This window comes from Geotrypetes seraphini, chromosome 3, assembly GCF_902459505.1.
Source record: "Geotrypetes seraphini chromosome 3, aGeoSer1.1, whole genome shotgun sequence".
Classification (NCBI taxonomy): Eukaryota; Metazoa; Chordata; class Amphibia; order Gymnophiona; family Dermophiidae; genus Geotrypetes; species Geotrypetes seraphini.
This window is the reverse complement of record NC_047086.1, coordinates 104,463,124-104,479,357: the sequence shown is the minus strand read 5'-3', so window position 1 is coordinate 104,479,357 and position 16,234 is coordinate 104,463,124. Positions and strand designations below refer to the sequence as shown.

The following is a 16,234-nucleotide window of genomic DNA, read 5'->3' as shown; positions in this document are numbered from 1 at the left end:
TATATCATTTTTGAGATAAGGTGACCAGAATTAAACGTAATACTCAAGGTGGGGTCACAGTACTCAAAGTGAGGTCACACCATGTTTGTATTTCTGGATCTGGGGTTGTGAGGGAAAAGGCTGAGTTGGATTTAGTGACAATCACAGAGATGTGGTTCACAGAGAACCATGACTGGGATATACGAGTTATAATGGGCTCTGATCTGTTCAAGAAAGACAGGGTAGGAAGAAAAGGAGGGGCAGTGGTGTTATATATTGAAGAGAATAGATAGCAACACTTTCACATAAATTAATGCATGATGTCAAATTGTGTGATGCCAGAACAGCACAGGCTCTACAACAAGTTAAATAGAAGGAAAAAGCCTCAGAAAAGGACTCTCCCATCTCCACAAAAAGTGGTTTATTAAAAGGTGGTTGCGCGGTCACCTCATTGGCAAAAAACCTTCATCAAAATTGAGAAAACTCTGTGCTGTGCTGTAGAAAACTCAAAAAAATAGAAGAAAAAATTATTCAACTTATCTTCAGTTGATCGGTACACCGACGGCCAGCGTTTCACAAATCTGCTGCCTCAGGGTGTAGCACAACTGATCAGACTTTGAAGTGGAACGTTGAACACGTCTCCTGCATCCTAAGATCATATTAAAGCCACACAATTACAGGATCTGCAGGGTAAGAAGTAGGCACTGTGGGTCAATCTGGAAAGAGGGAATGGAAAATGTATTTACATTGAGGAACATTTTAATAGGACATCGAGGTCTGAGTTTGGAAAATGTCCATTCTCAAAACAGCAAGACGTCCATTTTTTTTTTTAATGACCTATTTAGATGTTTTGGTCCTTAGTACATCTATTTTTTTTTGGGCCATTCTCGAATATAAATATGTCCACATGAAAAATGCAAAAAAGCAAGTTTTCATCTAGGCAGCCTGCATTCTTAACAAACTGTTCAGACAGCTGAGCATAGCAAAGGGGCTCTTCTAAGAAGTAGTGTAGTGAATTTCACATTACAAAACCCACCGAAAACTTACTGTACCCATCTGTACACCATAGATGTCATCTTAATGTAGGTTCAGTAGGTTTTGAGGACTCACCATACAATTATAAACAAGATAAGGTAATATCTGTACCTGAGACTTTTAATGTGAAATTCACTACAGTACTTTTAGAAGAGCCCCTCTGCTCTCTGGGATCATATGCCTGTGTTAACATCTGAAGATGCTTGGGCTGAGAACCTTTCGCACCCCCTCGTAATACAAGCTAGAATGTACTGGGGTTTTTTAAACATCTTTGGGTAGTGGGAGGGGGGTCAGTGACCACTAGGGGAGTAAGGGGGTGTAGTAATGGCTTAATCCCTCCAGTGGTCATCTGGTCAGTTTGGGCACCTTTTTAGCATTTAGATGCTTTTAAAACAGGTCTAACTCCAAATATCTGGACTTTTTGTTAAAGGTTTGATTATGCCTGACAAGCATCCAAGTATTAAGCCAGCCCAAAACCCGCCGAAAACATGCCTCTAACATGCCCCCTTAAGATTTGTATGAAAGACGCCTAGAAAGTCTGTTTTGAGAATGCCTACTTGGATGTTTTGATTAGTAAGACGTCAAAATGCTCGTTTATGCTGCCTTTTGGACATCTATCATTTTTGAAAATGAGCCCCATTGGTGTGATATACAGGTCTACTTTACAGGCAGAAGAAACAGACATGTGGAGGAGCATAATCGAAAGGGACGTCTAAGTCCGTTTACGTCCATCTCGCAAGTAATCCAAAGTAAAAAACAGCTTAAGACACATTTTCAAAAAAATACGTCCAACTTTTTTTTCTTTTCGAAAATTGTCTAATTATACGTCCTGCCGATCTGATCGTCCAAGTCGCTAAATCGTCCATCTTTATACCACATTTTCGTCCAACTTTTCGTCCAAGTCAAAAACTCCTAGAACAAGCCCTGTTGGATGTGGGAGGGGTCTTCAAAATGATGGACTGCATACCCAGACATGGCACCTGAATAGCGGGGTACCTTACAGGGCACTGCTGTGAACTTCACAAAAAGGGTGCCATGTCTTCTCCTCACTACAGCTCCCTTATAGGTCATGGCAAGCCCCCCAAACCACCTCCAGAATCCCCTAGACCCACTTATCTAGCACCCCAATAGCCCTTATGGCTGCAGGAGCCACTTATATACCAGTAAAAAAGGGTTTTGGGAGTGTATAGGGGAGTGCACATGTTTCAGTAACAATGCAGTGATTACAGGGGCTTATGGGCATGGGGCCTCTTCTCCATGGGTCCCTAACCCACCCCCAAGACGACTTAAGCTGCCTCTGTGCAGGACGACTAGGCTTTCCTATGCCAGGCGGCCAGGGGATGATGGTCTGGAGGCTAAATTTTAAAGTTGTGATTAAAATTTTTATGGGGGTGGGGGGGGTCAGTGATCACTGGGGTGGTGTGTGGGGGTCTGTATTATATGTTTTCAGTGCTTATCTGGTGAGTTTAGTTGGGTTTTTGTGACTTAGACCATGTTTTACATGGTCTAAGTCACAACGTCCAAGTTCCGTCGATCATGGGCTGTATAATTTTCGGTTATACATGTTGTACTGCTAAGTCTAAGCCAAAAGTGGCACTGTGAGATTCAAAGGTGAAAGGGATAAATATGTAGAAGCTGATAAAGATATGGCTGAATTGCTTAACAAATTGTTCTGTGTTCACAGCTGAAGTGCCGGGAGTGGGACAAAGTAGGGATGGAGGTATGGTAGATCCTGATCGATTTTTAAAGGATTTTGTGCATGAGGAGCTAACTAAACTAAAGGTACACAAAGTGATGTGGCCAGATGATATACATCCAAAGGTACTGAAGGAACTTAGGAGCATTCTGGCAGCTTTGCTGACTGACCTTTTCAATGCTTCTCTAGAATTGGGAGTGGTACTGGAGGACTGGAGAAGGGCAGATGTGGTCCCTCTCCACAAAAGTGGAACTAAAGAAGACCTAGGGCTCCTTTTACAAAGCTGCGCTAGCGGTTTTAGCGCACGCTAAATTGACATGCGTGCTAGACACTAACGCCAGCGTAGCGCGGGTTTAGCACGCACTAAAATTCTACGTATGCTAAAAATGCTATCACAACTTTGTAAAAGGAGCCCTTAATCTAATCTAATTAGAATTCAGGATTTCTTGATTGCACTTTCCCAGTACAGGTTCAAGGCAATTTACAAGATGAGAGGCACATGCAGTATTATGGGGAAATATCTACAAATCAAATGTAGAAGAGGGTTACACTATTACAGAAGGGAAAAGGTTATAACACACTAAAGAGCTAAGCCGAATTTGTGGGATCAGAGTATCTCACGATGCATTATCTGTGATTTAAAGAGAGTTCATACTTCCCAAAAGGATTTTATATATCAGGTATCTGGCCTTTCGTGTTAAGAACTCTTAGAACCTCTTTTTAGTTGGGTTTAGCAGTTCGTTGTTGTTGGTGGTGGGGGTTTTTTTTGGGGGGGGCGGGGGAGATTTGCCTGTTCTTGAGTTGTTCCCTTGATCAATGTGAAAAGAATGATAATAAAAAAATCAAACACAGGTTTCACAATTGATGGATTGTAGTGCCATCTAGTGAGCACTTTTTTGTACATTTGCAATATAGTAGGCAAGCAATATTTACATAGACTCTTGAAAGTTGAGACACATCAGAGGAGTGCTAACTTAATAAGTTAGCTATGAAAAAATGGATATTTGGGGGGAAAAAATCCGCCAATTTCATATTTAATATAAATTAATAAAAAAGGCTAGAATATTTGGTGAAGATATGCACTATAATGTTTACCTAGATAAAGCTTTCTTAACTTTTTTGGTCACTGCACCCCTTTAAATGATAATTAAACCCTTGTACTGCCTTCCTAAATAATGTATCCACTAATGCAGGGGTGCCCAATACGTCGATCGCGATCGACCGGTCGCTCAGGAAGGCAATGCGAGTCGATCACAGAACCCATCCCGGGTTCCGTGATAGACTCATGTTGCCGTCCCGATCGACCGGCCGATCAGCCTTCCTCTCCCCGAGGTTCCCCACCGGTCATCATTTCATGCACACCTATTCTTGCTGCGTCCTTCCTTGCCCGACTGCCAGAACCCGTCTTCCTCGCGCGCCTTTGTCCTGACACCCTTGCTTTCTCCCGTAGAAAATCTTTGATAGACAGGGGGATGATGTCACTTCCTTTGGGAGAAGGCGGGAGGGAGGTCTAGAGAAGTCACGTCACTAGAGAGCTGAGCGCCGGCTGCCCCTAGCGGAATCAAGCCGCCAGACTGGAGAAAGGCGGTCAGGAGCAGGAGGTGCTCTGCCCAAAAATGCAAGAACTGCTGCTGCTCTGGCATCTTGAGCCTGAAAATGGGAAGTTGAGGAGGGGGGGCTACGCATTTTTGTAAGTGCCCTGCTGAAAGGAGACTGGAACCGCTCTCATGGAAGGATTTATAGACTGGCTTTTTCTTTAACTCGGCCCTGGGCGTCCGGAGATTTGGGCCTGCAGAAGCCTCGCGTTGACCAGCATTCCTCTCCCCGACGTCAATTCTGACATCGGAGAGGAATTTCTGGGCCAGCCAATCGCTGCCTGGCTGGCCCGGAACTTCCTCTCCCACATCAGAATTGAAGGGTCGGCGGGAGGGTGATCGGGGGTTCGGGGGCAGTCGTGGGGGGGTTGCGTCGAGGGCAGGAGGGCCTGGGAGGTCTCTCCTAGTACTGCCCCGAACATCTTGTATTCGTGTGTGGGATTTTTGATTCCAACATGCATTACCTTACACTTATTCACGTTGAACCTCATTTGCCATGTCGCTGCCCATTTCTCAAGCGTGGTTATGTCACGTTGCAGATCTTCACAATCCCCCTGCGTCCTCACTACTCTGTATAGCTTCGTATCGTCTGCAAATTTATTCACCTCACTCGTCGCACCCATTTCCACATCGTTTATGAATATGTTGAAGAGCACAGGTCCAAGTACCGAGCCCTGCGGCACCCCACTGGTGACATTCTTCCAGTCCGAGTATTGTCCATTTACCCCCACTCTCTGTTTCCTATCTGCTAGCCAGTTTTTAATCCACCTAAGTATTTCACCCTCTATTCCATGGCTCTCAATTTTTCGAAGTAGTCATTCATGCAGAACCTTGTCGAACGCCTTCTGAAAATCCAGATATACAATGTCGACCGGGTCTCCCTTGTCTATCTGCTTGTTTACCCCCTCGAAGAAGTGCAGCAAGTTCGTCAAGCAAGATCATCCTTTGCTGAAGCCTTGCTGACTGGTCCTCATCAGTTTGTGTCCGTCAAGGTGATCAATGATGCGGTCTTTTATCAGCGCCTCTATCATCTTTCCCGGTACCGAAATCAGACTCACCAGTCTATAGTTTCCCGGATCTCCTCTTGAACCTTTTTTGAAGATCGGCGTAACATTCGCCACCTTCCAGTCTTCCGAAATCCTTCCCGATCTAAGCGACAGATTGGCTATTAGTTGAAGCAGTTCAGCTATAGTCCCTTTCAGTTCTTTAATGACCCTCGGATGGATGCCATCCGGTCCTGGAGATTTGTCGCTCTTAAGCCTATCAATCTGCCTGCATACTTCTTCTAGACTAACTGTCAACCTTGTCAGTTTCCCGTTTTCGCCTCCAGCGTATAGCCTGTCGGGTTCCGGTATGTTGTGTATGTCCTCTTTGGTAAATACAGACACAAAAAATGTGTTCAGTTTATCAGCGATGGCTTTGTCCTCCTTTAGCACTCCCTTTATTCCATTATAATCCAACGGTCCCACCGCTTCCTTTGCGGGTCGTTTCCCCTTAATGTATCGAAAGAAAGGCTTGAAGTTTTTCGCCTCCTTGGCTATTTTTTTCTCGTAGTCTTTTTTGGCCCTTTTACTGCTTTATGGCACTTGCGTTGATGCTGTTTGTGCTTTTTCCAATTTTCATCCGTTTGTGACCTTTTCCATTCCTTAAACGAAGTCTTCTTGTCTGTGATCGCTTCCTTCACCGCTACAGTGAGCCACGCCGGTTCTTTGATCTTTTTCCTCTTGGCTCCCTTGTTGATACACAGTATATATAGATTTTGCGCCTCGGTGACTTAAAAAGGGACCATGCCTGCTCTAGCGTTTTAACAGTGCTTATCCTCTTCTTGATCTTTTTCCCCACCATGAGTCTCATCCCTTCATAATTTCCAAAAAATATCATCAAGAACTGAACATAGATTATGAGTGTGAATATTCAGAAGGATGGCTACAGAAATTTAAAGAAGTGCCATGTGTTAAATATCTCATATCTGTGGTGAATAAGCTTCTGCTGATTACATGGGGAGTAGTTTGGCCCCCGCCTTTCCCCCATCACACCTTCTTTCACTCAGAGTCTCTCACTCAAACACTCTCTAACTCTCTCACTCACACACTCCAAGGGTCACTCTCTCTCACACACACACATACCCTTTCTCACTCTAGCTATCTATCTCACACTCTCTCTAGCTATCACTCTCAAACTCTCTGTGTGTATCTCTCTCTCACTCTCTATCTCTAAATCGCTTTCCTAACCTCTTCTTTCTCTACCACCATACTCCTCACTAAACCCACAAAGAATCATTATTCCACATTCAGGGCTATATATTTAGATGTGTAGGATGTCAGAAAAGTCCTGTTACAACCATGGTAATATTCTGACATCATTGGAGACATTTTCGATTTTAGATGTCCAGCAGGTCGTATAATTGAAACTTGTGGGACGTCTGTCTTAAACATCTTAGGGGCCATATAATTGAAACTCTTGGACATCCAGTAGAACAGGTTTTAGACAGTGATGTTTCAGATGTTCCGCTATCTCATTTTCAAAACGTCCTTCTATTCCTGGACATGTTTTCAGTTTTGGATCCAATTTTTAGACGTCCAACTCTGGACATCCCAATTCGGACTTAGACATCCTACCAAAATGCCACTCCATGTATGACTAAAGACTAACCCCCCTCTTTTACGAAACTGCAATAGCTGCGCTGAATGGCCCGTGCTGCTCCCAACACTCATAGGAACTCTATGAGCATCAGGAGCATCGCGGGCCATTCTGCGTGGCTCCCGGTGCTAAAAACCGCTAGCGCAGCTTAATAGAAGAGGCCTCATGTGTGACAAAAGATGATGCATGTTAAAGCTTCATTTATGTTTGAAGGTATTGCTCCAGTATCATAGTTTGGAACAAATTTGTGTTTGAAATGTATATTTGCCTTATTTTTAAATAAAAAGTTTGGTGGCATGGGATAGGAGGCAATGTTCAGTTATGGATTAGGAATTGGTTATAAGACAGAAAACAGAGGGTAGGGTTAAAGGGTCATTTTTCTCAATGAAAAAGGTAAATAGTGGAGTGACGCAGGGAATTGGTGATTACATTTTCAGACGACATAAACTGTTCAAAGTTGTTAAAATGCATGCGGACTGTGAAAAATTGCAGGTAGATCTTAAGAAATTGGAAGACTGGGTGTCCAAATGGCAGGTGAAATTTAATACAAAGTATGTACATTGGGAAAAATAACCCAAATCATAGTTACCAGATGCTAGCGTCTATCTTGGGGGTCAGCACCCAAGAAAAATTTCTGGGTGTCATTATAGACAATACACTGAAACCTTCTGTCCAATGTGCGGCGACAGCCAAAAAGCAAACAAGATGATAGGAATTATTAGAAAAAGGATGGTAAACAAAACTAAGAATTGTCACCGGCAGCCTCAGGGCAATGGGTCCTAGGGCACCAGTAGCAAAAGGAAATCTCTTGTGAGCCGCTACAGGCAGCAAAAGAAAATAAAAAAGGTTAACAGAAGTGAACACCACCACACCAGGTAGGTATTGTAACAAGCAAGTTCTGGGTTTATTCACAAAAACCAAAACATTCCTACCAGCCTGCTTGTCTAAAGTTCAATCAGTTCCATATTGAAAACAAATCTTGTCAGGATGTTCAAAATATAACATAAAGTCCCAAAACAAACAAACACCTGACCCCAAACCGTCTCTGAGTCAATGCCAGCCAATAAAGTTCAAAAGCACATAATATGGGTTCTTCAAAGCCGCCACTGGTTCTCCAGCCGATTAATAGTCCAAACTTTTAAAGCATAAAAAAAACAACAACCAGTCTTTTGGGCTGATATCCCTACCTCAGCCTGCGCTAGTGCTACGGCACTAGGCCCCAGCAGCTGACTTGCTGGCCAGGGAGTGTGCTCTATGTGGTCACATAGGCCCTCAATCCCACCACAGAAAACGCAGAGCATTTCCCACTTCCTGGGACTGGTAATAGCCCTTCCTCCACCCAGAGGGAAGCACCCCCCCCCCCCCCACACACACACACACAAAATCCAAAACAGTTATTTTACAGTTCTTAGAGGTGCCTCCAAGCACCCCACCTTCCTCAGGGTTACACAAAAAAAACATTTAGTCAGCTTAGCCAAGCAGTGTCCAAGTTAAACATTTAGGCAGTTTGATTTACTTGCCTTCAGTCCAGAAAACCTCCATTGGCAGGACTCCATTCCTTGGCTCAGCATATGGCTCCAGCTCCATGTCCTGAAAATCTTGAGGCATTAAGTTGGATGACTCCAGACCAGCTGCTCACTGCCATCCAGACTCAACCCTGAGTCTCCCTGCCTTTTCTGTTGCTGCTGCTGCTTTTCCTTCTGCCTCTTTAGCTGTTCTGCTCTCTGGTGTAATAGCCTGCAGCCATGCCCCAAACTCTCAGGTGAAAAGGTTTTCCTGTTGTTTCTGCTTCCAGCCTGCAGGTGACTGCTGGGAACTAAACTAGAGCTGTGTGGGTGTTGGGAAACAGGCAAATCTGCTCTCCTTCTCCCTCTAGAGGCCAAAGAAGAAAAGTCCCCATAATGTTCAGTTAGGGGTTTAACTTGAGCTGTTTGTTGAGTGTCTACTCTTGAGATGTGCACTGCTCTGGGGACAGACCTAGCAGACATAGGCTGAATACCACATAATGTTATATTGCTTCATGATGCAATCTCACCTTGAGTATTGAGTTCAATTCTGGTCGCCTTATCTCAAGAAAGATATAGCGGAACTAGAAAAGGTTCAAAGAAGAGCAACAAAGATGATAAAGGGGATGGAACGCTTCTCGTATGAGGAAAGACTAAGAACATAAGAATTGTCGCTGCTGGGTCAGACCAGCGGTCAATCGTGCCCAGCAGTCCATTCACGCGGCGGCCCCTAGGTCAAAAACCAGCGCCCTAACTGAGACTAGCCCTACCTGCATACATTCTGGTTTAGCAGGAACTTGTCTAACTTTGTCTTGAATCCCTGGAGGGTGTTTTTCCCTATAACAGCCTCAGGAAGAGCATTCCAGCTTTCCACCACTCTCCGGGTGAAGAACTTCCTTACGTTTGTACGGAATCTATCCCCTTCTAACTTTAGAGAGTGTCCTCTCATTCTCTCTACCTTGGAGCGAGTGAACAACCTGTCTTTATCTATTAAGTCTATTCCCTTCATTATCTTGAATGTTTCGATCATGTCCCCTCTCAGTCTCCTCTTTTCAAGGGAGAAGAGGCCCAGTTTCTCTAATCTCTCACTATACGGCAACTCCTCTAGCCCCTTAACCATTTTAGTCGCTCTTCTCTGGACCCTTTCGAGTAGTACCATGTCCTTCTTCATGTACGGCGACCAGTGCTGTACGCAGTATTCCAGGTGAGGGCTTACCATGGCCCGGTACAGCGGCATGATAACCTTCTCCGATCTGTTCGTGATCCCCTTCTTAATCATTCCTAGCATTCTGTTCACCCATTTCACTGCCGCTGCACATTGCGTGGACGGTTCATCGACTTGTCGACCAGTATTCCCATGTCTCTTTCCTGGGAGGTCTCTCCAAGTACTGCACCGGACATCCTGTAGGTGTGTATAAGATTTTTGTTACCGACATGCATCACCTTACACTTATCCACATTAAACCTCATTTGCCATGTTGCAGCCTATTTCTCGAGCATGTTTATGTCACATTGCAGGTCTTCGCATTCCCCCTACATCTTCACTACTTCGTATCATCTGCAAATTTAATCACCTTACTCGTTGTACCAATTATAAGAGGTTAGGGCTCTTCAGCTTGGAAAAGAAAAGTTGAGGGGAGATATGATTGAAGTCTATAAAATCCTGAGTGGTGTAGAATGGGTACATAATTTTAAAACCAATGGGAGGAAATATTTTTTCACTCAGAGAGTGGTTAACATAGCTGGTTTTAAAAAAGGTTTGGAAAAGTTCATAGTCTGCTATTGAGACAGATATGGGGGAAGCCACTGCTTCCCTGGATCAGTATCATGGAATGTTGCTACTATTTGGGTTTTGGCCTGGTACTTGTGGCCTGGATTGGCCAACGTGAAGATGGGATACTGGGCTAGATGGTACATTGGTCTGATCCAGTAAGACTATTCTTATAGTCTTATATTAACAGGATGGAGTCAGTCCAAATGGCAGCTTCTAACATGGTCAATGGTCATAAAGTGTATGAGGACAGACGTAAAGACCTCAGTATGTATATTTTGGAAGAAAGGTGGGAGAAGGGAGATATGATAGAGATGTTTAAATACCTCAATTGCATAAATGTACTGGAGATGAGCCTCTTTCAATTGAAAAGAAGCTCTGGGATGAGGGGGCATAGAAAGAAAATGAAATAGTACAGACTCAGAAGTAACCTGAGCAGGGATTGTCCAGCAGCGCTAAAGAAACATAGAAAAATGTTGGCAGATAAGGGTCAAATGTCTCATCCACTGACATTCTTTGTCACCTTGAGTAAGTCACTATTTCTCATTACCTCTGATACTCAGATCTTTGAGACACAGATATATTTATTTATAATATCTTATAGACACCTCCACCATCCTCACAAATACATGTTACTACTGCTTAGAGTTGTGTATGTCCAGCTATAAAAGTATCACTAACATTACATTCAGCACTTATAGTCTGCCATTACCAGATCAGATCTAGGCAGCTAACAAAAGACAAAAACTGGGAATACCCAGAACTTAACAGTGGAAATATACATACTCAAGTCTTAACATTTCCATTATAATCATTTCATACTTGATAAGACATATTTTTTTAAATAGAAAAGTTTTCAAAGATTTCTGAAATTGTAGATAATTAAGTGTTAGGTAAAGAGTTCCATACTCTAGCAGCTTGGTAGATAAAATCAGTCATCAAAGAATGTTAGTATTATACCTTTGACATGCGGACGATGCAAAGTTATTCAGAGTAGTGAAGAGACAGGGGGATTGTGAAGATCTGCAACGCGATATAACCACGCTCGAGAAATGGGCAGCGACTTGGCAAATGAGGTTCAACGTGGATAAGTGTAAGGTAATGCATGTCGGTATCAGAAATCCCATACAAGAATACAAGATGTCCGGGGTGGTACTTGGAGAGACCCCCTAGGAAAGGGACTTGGGAGTACTGGTTGACAAGTCGATGAAGCTGTCCGCGCAATGTGCGGTGGCGGCGAAAAGGGCAAACAGAATGCTAGGAATGATTAAGAAGGGGATCATGATCAGGTCAGAGAAGGTTATCATGCCACTGTACCGGGCAATGGTGCGTCCTCATCTGGAGTACTGCGTACAGCACTGGTCGCCATACATGAAGAAGGACACAGTACTACTCAAAAGGGTCCAGAGAAGAGCGACTAAAATGGTTAAGGGTTTGGAGGAGTTGCCGTACAGTGAGAGATTAGAGAAGCTGGGCCTATTCTCCCTTGAAAAGAGGAGACTGAGAGGGGACATGATCGAAACATTCAAGATAATGAAAGGGATAGACTTAGTAGATAAAGACAGGTTGTTCACCCTCTCCAAGGTAGAGAGAATGAGAGGGCACTCTCTAAAGTTAAAAGGGGATAGATTCCGTACAAATGTAAGGAAGTTCTTCTTCACCCAGAGGGTGGTAGAAAACTGGAACGCTCTTCCGGAGGCTATTATAGGGGAAAAACATCCTCCAGGGATTCAAGACAAGGTTGGACAAGTTTCTGCTGAACCGGAACGAACGCAGGTAGGGCTGGTCTCGGTTGGGGCACTGGTCTTTGATCTGGGGGCCGCCGCGTGAGCAGACTGCTGGGCATGATGGACCACTGGTCTGACCCAGCAGCGGCAATTCTTATGTTCTTATGGATAATGAAGAAGAGAGAAATGTTTCAAAGAAGTCTTAATTTCTTCCTGAGACTTTAATTAAATCCATCATATAAGCTGGTGTATCACCATGAAGTGTCAAAAATACCATTACACGATGTTAAAGTTCATGCTTGCTTCTATGGGCAGCCAATCCAGTTTAACTAAAAGAGGTAATATCCTTCTTATCAAATTTAGGGCCCCTTTTCAAAACCATGGTAGTGATTCTGCGGTAAATACACCAAAGCCCATGAGAATTGAATGGACAGGTGCATTTATCACAGCAGCATCGCTACTACAACTTTGTAAAAGGGGCCCTTAGAAACTTGAAATATCAATCTGGCTACCGTATTCTGCAATATTTGAAGTCTCTTTAGAAAGGGCCTATTACAACCCATTATATTGCATTATAATAGTCTAGGTGCGTTAAAATAAGAGATTGCACCACAATTTGGTAAGTAGATGGATCAAAGTAAGTTCTTATTCTCCTAAGTATCCTAAGGATTCTATATACCTTAATACTTAACTGCTTTCATCTGTGATTCAAAAGAGAATGTTTTATCAAATATTATTCCTAGAATTTTGAGTTCACATTTTAGTTTATAACTTAAACCATTAACAGTAAAATTTGCATCTGGCAAGAGATTAAAGTTGCTACTCATTATCGTGAGTTTAGTTTTCTCCTTATCAAGTTTAAGTTTAAATTGTTGAGCCCAATCTTCTAGAATTTCTAAACCTTTTTGAACTTTATTCATTATTCTAGCAAGATCTCCAGGAAATGGTATGTACATTTTATTATTATTATTATTATTAATTTTGTTTTGTGTTTCAATTTGTAATGATTTCTTTAAAATTTCAATAAAATATTTGGGGAAAAAATGGTATATACAGCTACAGTATGTATCCCAGAGACTACACTTCTTATTCTGGACATATGGAATCGTTTTCACTATCCAATATTGTTTCCAAGTGGAAGAGCAACCTATGAGTTAGAGAAGTAGGCTATAAACCAGGGGAGCTTGTTCAAATCCACTGCAATGCCTTGTGATATTGAGCAAATCACTTAATCCTCCATTGCCTCAGGTACAAACTTACACCCCCCCCCCCTCTTTTATGAAGTCATGTTAGAGTTTTTTAATCACCGGGCACAGTGGTAAAAGTTCTGATGCTCATAGGAATTCTATGAGCATCATAGCTTTTACTGCCATGGCCAGTGATAAAAAAACGCTAACACAGCTTCATAAAAGGGGAGGTTAGACTGTAAGTCCTCCAGGGAAGGGGAAAGACCTACTGTACCTGAACATGACTTACCATGAGTGATTATTGAACAATGCAAAATCCCTTCCCTACAGTTTGTATCGTATTTATTTTACCTTCCTCTTTTAGTCTATGTTTTTATCAGCTGGAGCAACTTCCAGGAAGAGCTGGAGATGCAAAGTAACTTTACTCAGAAGCGTTGGAGAGTGTTTGCAATAAACCAAAGGAATGTAAACAATGATCCCGCTTAGAATGAATAAGACGACGTAGAGGAACTCAATCTGAGGACTGTCAATGACTGGAGCTAGCACCAGATATACGGAGGCAATGAGCACAACTATCGGAATGACGATTGGTACCTAGGAGAGAAGGAAAACAACACAAAGTTGGACAAGATTGGAGGTGAGAGTGTTGATAAGTATTACACTTATTTTATCCCTTTAGTAAAAATACATCAGACAGCCTACCATAGTTCAAAATATTTTATATATTGAAGACATTTGACTTTATTTAAAAGAAGAGTTCACTGTGCAATTGTGAAGATGGGCCCAGAAAATTTCTTACATTGGTACACTCACAGCTGATCCAACCAATAGAATATGTTTTAACACTACCATGCACTGATACCAATCTAATTGTTTTCTGGGGTCTTGTAGCCTGCTGAAACTAAACTGGCCTGTCATATTTTTTTTCCCCACCACTTCTCATCACCTTGCAGAACAGGCAATATTCATCACCACACATCCCAGATTTATTAACAAGCATTCTGATAGATGCTTTCTTTGTGAATCCACATTGTCTGGTGTTGTCTGTTGCACTGAGCAATCTACAACAGTCAGCAGCAGCGCTATGAAGTCAGTGCTTGAAACCATGGTATGCTCAGTTCTCAAACATTTTCAGTTCATGCGTGATAACTGAAAATGTGCGAAGTACAAGCGTGAGGAGCTTGAAGCGCTGCTGCTGAATGCCACAGTTTCCTGAAGGGAGTTGGTGGGCTTCTGAATCTTCAGCTGGTGGAGCTTAGGGATCTCCTCCAGCTAAGGTATTTACCAGCCAATATTTAAAGTGAGTTAACCAGTGGGGAATAGCCACCAACTGGCTAACTTGCTTCTTCTCGGCTATCCAGTCATTTTCAGCAGCACTGAACCAGGTAGTGCTTCTGAAAACGACCAGTTAGCACCAAACTTCAAGCCAACTATGTCTGGGTCGTTCCAGGGATGAAGTCTGGTTACATCCCAATGTTCAGATGTAATTGGCTAGGTTTCGCGGATAAATAGGATGGTTACTTATGCAGTCTTATGTTTACCCTAATCACTATTGCGCTAACCAGCTTTTAAAAATATCAGATATTAAGTGCCGAAGACCAGACTAGATCCAGCATTGCATATGCAATTTTAGCACTGACCAAGGACAAAAAACTCTGTCCACTGCTGACTGAATATTGGGATAGTTAATTTTTAAGTTTGGGAGTAGGAGCAGATCAAGGAAGTGAGGGGTGGGGACCGGGAGATAAAATGCATACCCACCCATTAGCCCATATTGACTTTTGTCTACAAAACTGCACACACACTTCTTCATGTAACAGGATAACTTAACAGTAACTGATATTAAAGGTATTAGCCTTACAGTCAGCATGGTAGCACACTTCAGAGTTTAGTACTGCAGGGGAGAGTGTGGTGCAATGGTTAAAGCTACAGCATCAGCAGCCTGAGGTTGTAGGTTCAAACCCACACTGCTTCTTGTGACCTTGGGCAAGTCATCTAATCCCCCCATTAGCTAGATTGTGAGTCCACCAGGACAGAAAGGGGAAAATGCTTGATTAATTGAATAAATTCATGTAAATCATTCTGAGCTCAGTTTAGAACATTGAATAAATAAATAATGACTGCCATCTCATTCGGCAAGTCTGATATCCAGTAACTAAATTGCTTGTAGGCTTCCAAAGAGATGTTATTATTCTTCAGTAAAGGTCATTTGTCTTAAACTGACTTTTCGCAGTGTAAACAAATTAAAATAAACTATGCTTGGGCAAAATTGAGGCACAGTAAGATAAAGTGACTTTGCCAGAGTCATACTGAAGATTGTCTCCAGAAGCGAGCCACAACCACATGTCTCTAGATTTGTGGTTTAGTGGTCTAATTTTACAGCACATCTCTCTCCTTACTTAGGCGGCAGCCTTTTCAGAAATCGGTCAACATATAAAATAAGAAAATGTTTTCAAATCAAGTTTGCTACTGCTACTATCGCTAGATTAACTCTATAATTTCTGAAATCTAGGGAGTGCTTAGCCCAGCTCTTTTTCTAAAATCCTGCCTATTTCTTATCATTTGGGAAATGTACAGCTACAAATCCCTTAATCCTGTGGGATGAAGTTCCTTCTATCTCTCTCTTCTCCTGTTACCTTATCATAGTCTGTTGACAACACAGCTCCTTCCAAAACCCTTCACCCCGCCCTTTCCTGTTCTGTAAAGATAACAAGTCCCAACCATGGTTCATCCTAAAAACATTCATTGCATTTCTCCATCTGTTGCTATCTGCTTCTTTGTCTGGTACCTCTGCCGGCATTGTGAAACAATTTAAAATGCAAGAACAGGCATTTTTTTAATCTATATATATAAAATCGGAGGTATGTATGTGTGTATGTATGTGTGTGTGTATGTGCCGCGATCACGCAAAAACGGCTTGACCGATTTGAATGAAACTTGGTATGCAGATCCCTCACTACCTGGGGTGATATGTTCTGGGGGTCTCGCGGCCCACCTGCACATGTGGGCGGAGCTACAAACAGAAAATCAGATTTCACCCATTCATGTCAATGGAAAAAATGTAAAAAGCTGCCATTCTCACAGTAATTCAAAAACGGC

The 16,234-nt window shown here is 42.6% G+C and overlaps 1 protein-coding gene across 1 annotated transcript in view; it reads right to left on the bottom strand.

The window, feature by feature from the left end:
• Positions 1 to 13,366: 13,366 nt before the first annotated feature.
• LOC117357188 (b(0,+)-type amino acid transporter 1-like) overlaps positions 13,367 to 16,234 on the bottom strand; it is a 37,252-nt gene continuing 34,384 nt past the window's right edge. Inside the window, exon 6 of the mRNA XM_033937561.1 lies at positions 13,367 to 13,729. Coding sequence (XP_033793452.1) covers positions 13,496 to 13,729 — 234 coding nt within the window. The 3' untranslated portion in view covers positions 13,367 to 13,495. The remainder of the gene's footprint in view (positions 13,730 to 16,234) is intronic.